The sequence below is a fragment of the Camelus dromedarius genome, chromosome 5 (genome assembly GCF_036321535.1).
Source record: "Camelus dromedarius isolate mCamDro1 chromosome 5, mCamDro1.pat, whole genome shotgun sequence".
Lineage (NCBI taxonomy): Eukaryota > Metazoa > Chordata > Mammalia > Artiodactyla > Camelidae > Camelus > Camelus dromedarius.
In genome coordinates, this window is record NC_087440.1 from 21,126,748 (window position 1) to 21,139,610 (window position 12,863).

At 36.2% G+C, this 12,863-nt stretch overlaps 1 protein-coding gene across 2 annotated transcripts in view; it reads left to right on the top strand.

The window, feature by feature from the left end:
* ZNF106 (zinc finger protein 106) overlaps window positions 1-12,863 on the top strand; it is a 55,241-nt gene that overhangs the window by 35,988 nt on the left and 6,390 nt on the right. For both annotated transcript variants that reach the window (XM_031453238.2, XM_010994968.3), the window contains 7 exons: window positions 10-155; window positions 1,652-1,786; window positions 7,697-7,813; window positions 10,173-10,364; window positions 10,885-10,947; window positions 11,653-11,772; window positions 12,288-12,359. In XM_031453238.2, the coding sequence (XP_031309098.1) occupies window positions 10-155; window positions 1,652-1,786; window positions 7,697-7,813; window positions 10,173-10,364; window positions 10,885-10,947; window positions 11,653-11,772; window positions 12,288-12,359 (845 nt within the window). The remainder of the gene's footprint in view (window positions 1-9; window positions 156-1,651; window positions 1,787-7,696; window positions 7,814-10,172; window positions 10,365-10,884; window positions 10,948-11,652; window positions 11,773-12,287; window positions 12,360-12,863) is intronic.

Sequence of the window (12,863 nt, forward strand, 5' to 3'; positions counted from 1 at the left end):
ATTTTCTAGAAATATCTTCAGAGCCAGGAGATGATGATGAGCCCACAGAAGGGAGCTTTGAGGGGCACCAAGCTGCAGTGAATGCAATTCAAATATTTGGGAACTTACTCTATACTTGCTCAGCAGATAAAACTGTCCGAGCTTATAATCTGGTGGTAAGTTAATATATCAGTCTGAATGTTTTTGGTTGTTTGCAGGCTTTAGAAACTCTAGCTTGTACTGCCTTAAACAATTGAAGTTTATTTGCTGCCCACAGATGGAATGGGCTTTAAACTAACTTTAGATACAATTGATCTGATGGCTCACTAGGGTCAATGGGGACTTAATTTCTGTCTCTCCACTCTGCCTTCTCTGGTATCCTTCTTCCTAAAGCTAATTCTCCTCCTGTTCACAGATAGATGTCAGAGGCCACCAGAGTTTCTTTTCCCTCCCACCACCAAAAAAGAGCCCTGTGCTTTCCTCCCTGAATAATCACTTGGCAAAAGGAGATGAGGTTATAACAATACGTTTGGGCTGGTCAGGCCCCAGCCTTTGAGTTGGCGATTAGGTCAATACCGTAGCTGCTACATAATAGAGAAGGGATAGAATGCATATTGGGGAAGTATTAGAGGAGTTGTTTTCCCTGAGGGTCAATTAATTGTCCCAAGTTATTAAGAGAAGCAACAGTTTTCCACTGTTCCACACTTAGTATAATCTGATGCTCATTATTCTCAGCTGCCATAGAATGGACTTGTGAGTTTTTAATTTAGTATATGTCATACCAATTCTGTTTATAAACAATGATTTTAATGAAGAAACTTCAGGAACACTATGTTGTCTGAACAAACACCGTGAAAGTATTTGAAATTGATGAAAGTCCTTGGAAATCAAAAGATTAGATGATCGAATATATGTGTATATATGCATGACTGGGACATTGTGCTGTACACCAGAAATTGACACATTATAACTGGCTGTACTTCAGTTAAATAAATGAAGATTAGATGATGAACCAAGAAAATGTGTTTGCTGTGAGCAAGGGGTATATAGATTCCTTTAGCTTAATGATGTGAGGGGCAACAGGGATGACTGAAGGAGAAAACAATGATTCCAGGAGGTATGAGTGTAAGATTTGGGAATTGGCTCTAACTTTAAATTGCAAGATATGTGCATTCTAAATAGATACCAGTATGGGCATAGTTAACAGGATGTTCCCTTATGAAACCACAACTGGACCACTAGGACCTGTGGGGGCACTTGACATGTCTTTGAATATTTGTGGAGCATTGTCACAAGCTACTGATCAAATGTAGGAACTTATCTGGGTAATTAGCTGTAATTTGGATTTGCTAGATCTTTGGTCCACATGTTGGAGATCCTTGCCCTAGACGTTAGTTAAAATTCTTGCCTGTCTTAACAGCAAATTGCCATAAGTATTTTTTGGTATGACTCAGTTAACGTAAAGTTGCAGGTACCTCAGTACGTGTAACTGTTTGCTGGGCATTCAGTGAACAGGAATTTACTGAACACCTTTTGATCTCAGGCACTATTCTAGGCACTGAGGATCCAACGATGAACTGTATGTTTTTGCATCCTTTTTTTTTTTTGAAGAAATGTGTTATCTAATTTGTCTACATCCACAAGTCATGATTTGATCTCTGCTTGACTTTAGAGTCGTAAGTGCATTGGTGTCTTTGAGGGCCACACCTCCAAAGTGAACTGCCTCCTGGTCACTCAGACCTCTGGAAAGAATGCTGCCCTTTACACTGGTTCCAGTGATCACACCATTCGCTGCTATAATGTTAGGGTAAGTGGGTCCAGAGAAATGAGAAGTGAGACTATTGAACTGCTTTGGCTGTATTTAATGTGTAGAGTGGAGGCTGAAACAGATGCTTCATTCTGCTCACTTTCTTGCTTGTGCACCTATTTTAGTACACTTGTATAACCCTTGGTAGAAACGAGGCTTCGATCTAAACCATATTTTCTGTCTCTCTCCACCAATATCTTTTCATTTACTACTTAGTTATGTACTTCCCTTGATCCTTCCAACAAATACTACTCTTTTTATTTTCACATCATTTGCCAAAATTAATCCTAGACAGAAAAAGAGTTAAATGTTTAAATTTTTTAAACCAGAAGACTTAAAATTAGGTATCTCCTCTGAGAAAGAATTTTCTAACCCTAAATGCATTGAAAGAAATGAGAGGAAATAATTTGTGTTAAAAAATATATACATATATTCTTTTTTTTTTTTAACACAAATGTTCATAACAGCTTTATTTGTAATAACCAAAAACTGGAAACAACCCAAACATCAATCAACTGGTGAAAAGATAAACAAATGATTTTATATCCATACAATGAACTACTTCATAGCAATAAAAAGGAATAAACTCTTTTTTTTTTTTAACATTTTTAATTGAGTTATAGTCATTTTACAATGTTGTATCAAATTCCACGGTATAGCACAATTTTTCAGTTATACATGAACATACATATATTCATTGTCACATTTTTTCCCCACTGTGAGCTACCACAAGATCTTGTATATATTTCCCTGTGCTATACAGTATAATCTTGCTTATCTATTCTGCATATGCCTGTCAGTATCTACAAATTTTGAAATCCCAGTCTGTCCCTTCCCACCCCCCACCCCCTTGGAAACCACAAATTTGTATTCTATGTCTGTGAGTCTGTTTCTGTTTTGTATTTATGTTCATTTTAAAAAATTTTTTAGATTCCACGTATGAGCAATCTCATATGGTATTTTTCTTTCTCTTTCTGGCTTACTTCACTTAAAATGACATTCTCCAGGAACATCCATGTTCCTGCAAATGATGTTATGTTGTCGTTTTTTTATGGCTGAATAGTATTCCATTGTATAAATATACCACATCTTCTTTATCCAGTCATCTTTTGATAGATATTTAGGCTGCTTCCATGTCTTGGCTATTGTAAATAGTGCTTCTATAAACATTGGGGTGCAGGTGTCTTTTTGAAGTAGGGTTCCTTCTGGATATATGCCCAGGAGCGGGATTCCTGGGTCATATGGTAAGTCTATTCCTAGTCTTTGGAGGAATCTCCATACTGTTTTCCACAGTGGCTGCACCAAACTGCATTCCCACCAGCAGTGTAGGAGGGTTCCCTTTTCTCCACAGCCTCTCCAGCATTTGTCATTTGTGGACTTTTGAATGATGGCCAGAATGGTGTGAGGTGATACCTCATCATAGTTTTGATCTGCATTTCTCTGATAATTAGTGATATTGAGCATTTTTTCATGTGCCTGTTGATCATTTGTATTTCTTCCTTGGAGAATTGCTTGTTTAGGTCTTTTGCCCATTTTTGGATTGGGTTGTTTGTTTTTTTGTTAAGTTGTATGAGCTGCTTATGTATTCTGGAGATCAAGCCTTTGTTGGTTTCATCGTTTGCAAAAATTTTCTCCCATTCCATAGGTTGTCGTTTTGTTTTACATTATGGTTTCCTTTGCTGTGCAGAAGCTTGTAAGTTTCATTAGGTCCCATTTGTTTATCCTTGCATTTATTTCTTACATTCTTAACTTTTTAAAAAGGCTTAATTATTTGAAGCAAAATTTATAATACTAAACCATTAGGTTTTTAACATATGTAGGTGGAATATGTGTGGTTAGAGGAACACAAAGGAAAGGGAAAGGATAGAATAGTGCTGGTACAAGCTTGTATTTTATTGAGAATAAGTCAGTATTAACTTGAACTAGATAGTTATAATTTAAAGAGTAATCTCTAGAGTGCTGGTTCACAACTTTCATGTGCATCAGATGGACCTGGAGAGCTTCCTGAAACACGTATTACTGGAACCCACTCCTAGAGTTTCAGGAGGCTTGGGATAGAGCCCAAGAGTTTACATTTCTAACATGTGATATGATGCTGCTGGTCTAGGGCCCTCTGAAAACAGCTGCCCTAGAGCAGCCACTGAAAGAGTAATGCAAAGAAAGGGAGCTTAAAAATTCAATAGAGGATAGCTCACAGTGAAAAAAAATGTGACAATGGATATATGTATGTTCATGTATAACTGAAAAATTGTGCTCTACACTGGAATTTGACACAACATTGTAAAATGACTATAACTCAATAAAAAAAGTTAAAAAAATTCAGTAGAGGAATATAAATGTCATACAAAAAACATGTGTTTAATAGGAAACAAGGCATAAATGGTGGAACAGAGAAATAAAAATGAGACAAATAGAAAGCAAATTGGAGACCTAAATCTAACCATATTTACTGATTATATTCAATGTGAATTACAGTCAAATCAAAAGACAGATTGACTAGATAAAGAACAAATATCAAAATCTATGCTGTCTACAAGAGACAGCCTTTGAATTCAAAGACACAAGTAGGTTGAAATAAAAGAATAGTAAAAGATGTACTATGCAAATAGTAACAAAAAAGAGCTGGAATGGTTATTGTACTATCAGGCAAATAGACTTTTTTTCCTCCCCCTAATTCCTTCTCTCCTGCTCTATCTTTCTCTCTCTCCTTCCTTCCTTTCTCTGTTTCTTCAGGTCTTATTTAATTTTTTTTTTTTAATGGAGGTACTAAGGATTGAACCTAGGACCTTGTACATGCTAAGCATGCACTCTACCACTTGAGCTATACCCTCTCCTCTGGGTAAATAGACTTTAAGACAAGGAATACTACTGAGACAAGGCAGCATTCCATAATGATGAAAGGGGCAATACAGCAGGAATATAGAACAATTATAAATATATATATACCCAGTAGCAGCTCCAAAACACATGAAGAAATACTGATAGAACTACAAGGAGAAATAAACAAATTCACAATTATGGTTGAAGGCTTTAACACCTCTCTCTCTATAATTGTTAGATTACTAAATAGAAAATCATTAAGGATATAGAAGAACTGGACAATACCATCAGCAGGCAAGATCTAATTAACATCTGTAGACTCCTCCATCCAAAACAGCAGCATACATATACTCTTCAAGTGCACATGAAACATTCACCCGGATAGACCACATACTAGGTCATTAAATAAGTCTTGATCTTACTGTGAATCTTAATTAAAAGGATTGAAATCATTTAGGGTATGGTCTCCAGCCACGATGGAATTAGACATCAATAACAGAAATTTGGGAAATCCCCAAATATGGGGAGATGAAGTAGCAAACTTAAGTTACCCGTGATTCAAAGGAGAAGTCACAGGGAAATTAGAAAGTATCTTGAACTAAATGAAAGTAAGCATACAGCTGTTGGTAGGATGCAGCTAATGCATTGCTGAGGGGGAAGTTTGTAGTTTTAAATGTTTATAGTATTTTTTAAAGAAAGATTTAAAAGCAGTTATCTAATTTTCTAAGAAAAAGAAGAAAAAGTTAAACTCCAAATAACTAAATATATAAAGGAAATAATAACAGTATGGAAACCGATAATATATAAAACTGACATACAGTAAGGAAAAAGCAATGAGACCAGAAGCTAGTTTTTTGAAAAGATAAGTAAAATAAACTTACAGCTAAATTGGTCAAAACAGAGAAAAGCCACAAATTTCCAGTATCCAAAATGAAAGAAGGAACCTCAACAACATTACTCATTTTAGTAAAAGAAACAATATATCCATCAACTAACTGATAAATGGATAAATGTGGTATATAAAAAGTAGAATAATATTAGCAACAAAAAGAAACTATTGATACATGTAGCAACATGGATGGGCCTCAGAAACATCATGATAGGTGATAGAAAGCCAGATGTAAAAGACTACATACTAAATGTTCCCTTAAAATGGAATTCTAGAAAAGGCAGAACTGTCCCAGTTGCCTGGTATGATAGTGAGGATTGACTGAAGGAGGGTATGAGGTAACTTTTTGGAGTGGTGGAAACATTCTTAAAGTTGATTGTGGTGATGGTTGCATGGCTGTGTACTTTACTAAACTTACTGAAATGTATATTTAACAGGGTGAATTTTATTATATGGAAATAATACTTAAATCTGTTGAAAATTGTAAACAAATTTTGGCAAAAAATTATCATAAGTAAAAAGAAGGAAAAACAGTTGTAACATAGGATAGGATAAACATAGGGTTAATATATGTTGTGAGGAGCTTACACCTTTGAGAAGAGAAATACTAGAATCCGTATATATACATTGGAAAAGGAAATTCCTTAAAAAGAGAATGTACAAATAACTATTTGAAAATAATACAGTCTTGCCAGTAAATGGAAGTTAAAATAAAAGCTTAGGCCTGTTTTGACTTATAAAACTTGTAAAAGATTTTTCAGTATTTTTAAGAGTTCTAATACGGAGTAATAGTTGGCATAGTAAATTCTTAACTAGTTTTTGAAATTAAAGTGTAACTTTATACAGTAAAGTACACGAATTTCAAGTACACAGCTTGATGAATTTTTACATAGGTACACATTTGTTTAACCCCCACCAAGATCAAAATATAGATCATTTCTATCCTCCTGAAGCTTCCCTCATACACCCCCCCAGTCACCACCTCCTGCCAGAGATAACTTCTATCTTTATAGATTATATTTCTATGTGTTTGAACTTCATATAAATAAACTATACTGCATGCATTCTTTCACATTAGCTTTAGCTCACTATAATGTCTGAAATTCTTCTTTATTGTTGCATGCACCAATAGTTCTTTTTTATTATTGTATTGTTTCCCCTATTGAATTATAAAATGATCTCATATGGATGGGTTAGCCAGAGGCAACATTTGAGCATGTTCAAGTGTTTTATTTTACATTTTCATATGCAGCATTTATATTTGTAATTTTATGGGCAGAAGGTAATTTAAAAGACTGACTCTTTAGATCTGAAAGAAGGCTGGGAGAAGAGATCAAAGGCTTTGATAGCCTGCAGCTTTTGTCATCTAACCCATAGCTTGTTCCATCCTGCCCACTTACAGCCGACTTGATTTTAACATCTTATCCAGACCTCTTTAAAAACCTACACTTGGGTCTTTGGTCATTATCATTCAGCAGCATTCAATCTTAAGCACTTACCATGTTACTGGTCCTGTTCTAGGTTCTAGGTCATTAGATTTGCTGGTATAATCCAGTTCTGGAAATACATGGAAATCGTTTCTTGAAGATCAGATGGAACAGTGTTTCTTTAACCTGGCTATGCATCAGAATTTCTAAGGAAATTTTTAAAAATATGTATTCCAGAGTCTACTAAATTAGAGTCTCAGGGATTGGGGGTGAAGCTTGGGGTTCTATATATTTTAAAAGCTCCTTGGGTAATTATGGACCAGCTAACCTGGCACTGATTTGAAGGAAGTATTTGGGAGCTGTTGAAATAGAGAATCAGTTGCAGGAAAGCACCTATTTGATTAATGCAGTTATCATAAATACAACTATAATCTTCATTTTTCCTTTTGGACATCAAGTGAAGGTTTAACTTTATCTTCGGCAGAGGCTAAAACCTGACTCATAGTGCCCTTTAAAGAATTTCTACATTCCAAATTAGAAACATAGGTAACATTATTAGAAATTACATTCATTTTCTGTATTATCTACAGCTTGAGAGTTTTTGGCCACATATTTCAAAGCAGAAAAAAAAGTCTAAGGTAATCTTCTACGAAGTGGAGGAAGCTGCATTTTCTTCCTTATAAAAGTCATTTCACACTCTGTTCTCAGAAGGATTATTTTCACATTTTATTTGCTTTCAACCTTGGCTGATTAGGTATTGTGTACTTTTATCAGACACGAGAATGTGTGGAGCAGTTACAGCTGGATGACCGGGTTCTCTGCCTCCACAGTAGATGGCGAATTCTCTATGCAGGACTGGCAAATGGCACTGTGGTCACCTTCAACATAAAGGTTAGTGGTTGGGGAGAGAAGGCTGAATTCCCATGCCACTTGAAAATAGTGTGAGAGTGTGTGGAAAGAAGTAGAAAGCAGACATTTTTCCTGGTTTTTTTTTTTTTTTTTTTTTTTTTTGATGTGTGTGAGAAAGCAACAGAATTAGCCACTATTCAAAAACTTTTTTTTCTGTTGTAAGTGAAACAGGATGCTGGATTCTGTCTGCTGAGGCCCAAGTGTGCCAGGACCGAAATGTAACTCTACTAAACTAAACCAAGCCTGATGATTTGGGGCCAAATAATGAGTCATAGGTTAAACTAGTCTATTTCATTTTAAGAATGGCACCATGAAAAATGAGCTTAAATTCCTTTGAGTTTGACATTGATGTGGTTTGGAACTGATTTAGGGTTTCATGAAGGTAGCCTGTTCTGTAAACTGAACTAAGTCAAAGGTTTGCCTTCATGCCCGTGGGCCTCATTCTTTCCTAACCCCAAGACAAGTCCATTTGTTGAGCAAAACTTTACTGAGTACTATCATATGCTTAGGAAATGAATATGGACCAGTTCTTGATGGCCCTGTGTACTTTGCTAATGTAGTTGGACTTCATCTTGTAGACTTTAAAGTATGAGAGATATGATCCAATTTGTGTCTTAGAAAAAGTCACTTTGAAGTTGAACAGATTGGAAAATACTGGTACTAATGGAGGCAAGGAGACCATTTAGGAGGCTTTGTAACGGAAGCTGACATGAAAGATTAGATTAAGGTGAAGAGAAGGGACTGGATAAAAGATGTCATCAGAGGTAGAAGTGATAGGTTTGGTTACTAAATAATTGTAGCACTCTACCCCCAAGGTCACTTGGTCATCTTTTAACAGGGTGTTAGAATGTTTTTTATGCCTGATTACAGTATCATTCATATGAGTACCTACTCCTTCCACCTGCTAGCTGGAACTAAGCATAAGGGATGCAATAAAACATGTCATGGTTTTTGCTTTTAAGAAGCATAAAATCAAGTTAGAAGAATCTAACACATATATAATCAAGTGTCATGTCCCCTTGATCTGAATAGATCACAGAAGGATAGTTAGAGAAGGTTTTTGCATTCTAGATACAAAGTGCTAACAGCCTAGATTAGATTTGTTTATGGCAATAGAAATAAAGAAGAAAGAATAGATTTAAAATATTTTAAAGGATAAAACTTGATAATTACCCAATTTTCATCTATTTTATGAGATTAATGTAATCAAAGGTAGATAGAAGTTAGGAACAAGACTTTTGGGGCAAGATGATGACAAGTTCAAAAGATCTTTATTTATTTATTTTTTTAAAACAGTCTTTAAATGGTTGAAAAGCCCCAGGTAAGATAGACCTTGAGCCAGAGATTTGAGAGTTTCTGCAAAGATGTGAATTTTGAAGGCTTGTTAGGGCTGGGCCTTATCTATTTTTGACCATACTCCCAGAATGTAGTGCTTCCTGGGACTCAACAGAAAGCCAGGCTGTTGACCTGGGCCTGTCCACCATCAGGTCCTGAACTCCATTGGTCTGTCTCCCCAGTATCTCAGGATGACTGAGTTTGATGCTCAGCTCTGTAGGCTCCCAGCTGCTGCTCTTTGCCTAGTTTCTGGGAATTTTATCCATACATGACCCTAAAGTACCTTTTTAGAGTTTTGGGTAAGTAGGAGACTTCATGAGCAAGATTGGTGCAGGGATGAGGGAAGCAAGTCTAAAATCTGAAGAAAAGGACTATTTGGGAATTCAGGATGTGACTGTGCCACTCTGATTGATATAAAGGCTTCTGTGTCTACTAAATGATGTTAGGAGAGAGGACGTAGAACCAGAAATCAGAAGAATGTCAGAATAACAGAAAGGTGGGGAATGAGAGAGTCTGTGATTATCTAAGTAAGTGGTTCTCAATAGAGAGTTTTTGAAACACCATGAAAAATAGAGTGCATGAATTTTGGATAACAACAACAAAAAACAAACAGTGAAAGAATTCTTGGGTCTGTGGCAAGGAAAAAAAATTGAATATGAAGAAAAGTTTGATCATACATTATCATTAACTTAAGGGAAATGAGAGAGGACGTAAAAAGAGAACCAGATTCTAATTATGATCAGGATAGTGTAGGTTGAAGGTAGAAGTGAGTTTATAATGTAAGACTTTGTCCCCACTTGAAGAGAGGAGAAAGGAGTCATGAATGCAGGGAGAGTTGGAATGGGAGTGGCAGGGGTTGGGAAGTTAGAGATAGGGATTGGGTATGAGAACTTAGCACAGGTGTTAGAATTTAGAGTTTGTATCAAGGTAGTGATTTTGGTTGGTTGATGTTGAGTTTTTCCAGCTAAGTTGCTTTTACTTCATATAATAGTACCTTGTTTTTCAGAACAACAAACGACTTGAAATCTTTGAATGCCACGGCCCTCGGGCTGTCAGCTGTCTTGCCACAGCTCAGGAAGGTGCCCGAAAGCTGCTGGTTGTGGGGTCTTATGACTGTACCATTAGTGTACGTGATGCACGAAATGGACTGCTCCTTAGAACTCTGGAGGGCCACAGCAAAACCATTCTTTGCATGAAGGCAAGTATAACGCAAAAGGACAGGAGTTCGTTGTCTGGCACAAATAGAAGGGTTTAAATGAGATTTCCCATGTTGCCTAATGCCTTATTAGAACACAGTCATCTTGCAAGTGCAAGATTACAATCCTTTTCTAAATTTAGGCCTGGATCGTGACAGGACATACTATTTTTTGACATATTAATTGAGAAACAAGTAAAAGTATAAAAACAAAAAATAAAAAAATAAAAGCATCTTACTGTAGAATGCAGATGTGCTCTAATGCCCTTGTAGGCTACTTCATAATCATTCTGAAGAGGCAACAAACCCAGTAATACATTGTCAATTCATCAGAGTACTTAATGGTAAGACATAAGTTTCAGTTGAGAAAATTTGTCTGAGAAACTTATTTTATACCTAGTTCGTGCTCATTTCAGAATAGGATGGAAATTAGAATTCACCAGTGTGCATTAGAAGTTAAAGGAAACTCAGAAGCTTATACTAAATCTAACTCACTCAATTTCACTGAATTTTTTTTGTTAAGGTGGTGAATGACCTTGTGTTCAGTGGCTCCAGTGATCAGTCAGTCCATGCCCACAACATTCATGTAAGCATATTGGTGTAAAGAAATCTTTTAATAGAATGGTGGTTAAAGCTTGAACGATTCCTCAGACTTACTGCAATTTAAATTAAGCCCTTTTTCCAATGAAAGACTTAATAATAATGCCTGTCCCTAAGCTCTTGGATAATATTGAGCACCCTAGAAATTCTGATCTCATAAAAATTCTTAGTGGGGGACAGACTCAAAGTTTATGTAAGGTTTAGTTTGAATGCCTTACTTAAACATGAGATGAATTGAGCATCTGAGGCTCTAAGAAAGTGGATATGCTATGAAGTTTAAAATAGAACAAATAAAAACAGCCGAGAGACTCTGCTCAGGATATAGAGGCCACTTTTTGAAGCTTAGTTCCTGGTCTGTAAATCTTGGGGTGATCCAGCCTCAGGGACTTCTTGTCCAGATGCAGTGCTGCGGCAAACGTGAAAATACTTCCCACGCTGTAGAATGCATACAGATAGAGTTGTGGCCGCTTTCTTTCTGTGACACTAAGTTCTTTCCATCAGGATACTGTGCATATATTTTGTATAAATAAATGCTTATGGGAGTACTTCATCTGTTAAAATTAGTACAACTACATGTGTGTACAAGTAGTCTCAGAATTATGACTTGTTAGAATTCCAGAATTATAAATCTCAAAATTTGGAAGGAATCTTGAAGGTCAGTCTGGTGACTCTTATCTCTCTTCTGATGCAGACTGGTGAGCTTGTACGGATCTATAAAGGTCACAATCATGCAGTGACTGTGGTGAATATCCTAGGCAAAGTGATGGTGACTGCCTGCCTGGATAAATTTGTTCGTGTCTATGAATTACAGGTAGACTTTAGATCCAGTATTTTGCTTGAATGATTTGGCAAGATTGTCTTATTTGGACTGGGTGTTGATTTTATATGGAAAGGCTGGGGTGGAACCCAGGGATCTGCCTTCTTCACAAGAGCTCTCGATAATTATCAAGAAGCTGGTGAGATAAGGCTTTCAGAAACACTGCTCTGAGAAGCATGGTCAGGCTTACAGGTATCAAAAGTTAAATGGTCTGTGGCCAGCAGGCATTGTCTCCAACACCTGTCCAGTTCTCCTTGTTTGCAATTTCAGGTTTGAGACTTTGACACTATTGGTTTTATTTTTTCCAGTTACCAGCTCTTCCCTTGAGGAGGAGGACTTCTTGGAAAGATTGCTGTTAGATTATGTTTCTATACGAGTGCTATTGATGCTTTAGCTTGTTACCTCAGGTGTAGTTTTAAACCTGCCAAAGGCCTTCAGGAACTATGCTTATTAAATGCAAGGTATAAATAACCTTAATTCTCTTTGTGTTTTTTTTCCCTCCACCTAAGTCCCATGATCGATTGCAAGTTTATGGAGGACACAAAGACATGATTATGTGTATGACCATCCATAAAAGTATGGTGAGTATTATTTGCCATGCCATATACTTACCTTTGAATGTGTTTACTAAGAAGTCTGCAAACTGTTAATAATGTTACTACTTGTCACTTCCAAAAATAACATGTTTTTAATATGCCTCATTATTGAATGTCTTTCTATCTCCTGGTATTATAATATTGAAAAATAATCCAGTAACACTGTTGAAGATTTCATTTTTTATTAATATCTGAAATAATTACAACAAAAATCTGATACCACTATTAAATAGAAGATAAACTTAAGATGTTTACCAAAAAAAAAATGTTGGTACTTTTTTCAGAGACATTATGATTTGTATAGTACATTGGAATAGTCAGGAGATTTGGCCAGCATGTTGTAGTTATAACAGGCCTGAAAGTAGAAGCTAACTCATTTAACCCTGATAATTCTTGGGTTTATTTTATTTTTAAATTACAAAGTTGAACCAGAGTGGATGTTTTTCAAACTGGAAGCAGTAGAACCTTTTGTTCCACTGAAACACAGTT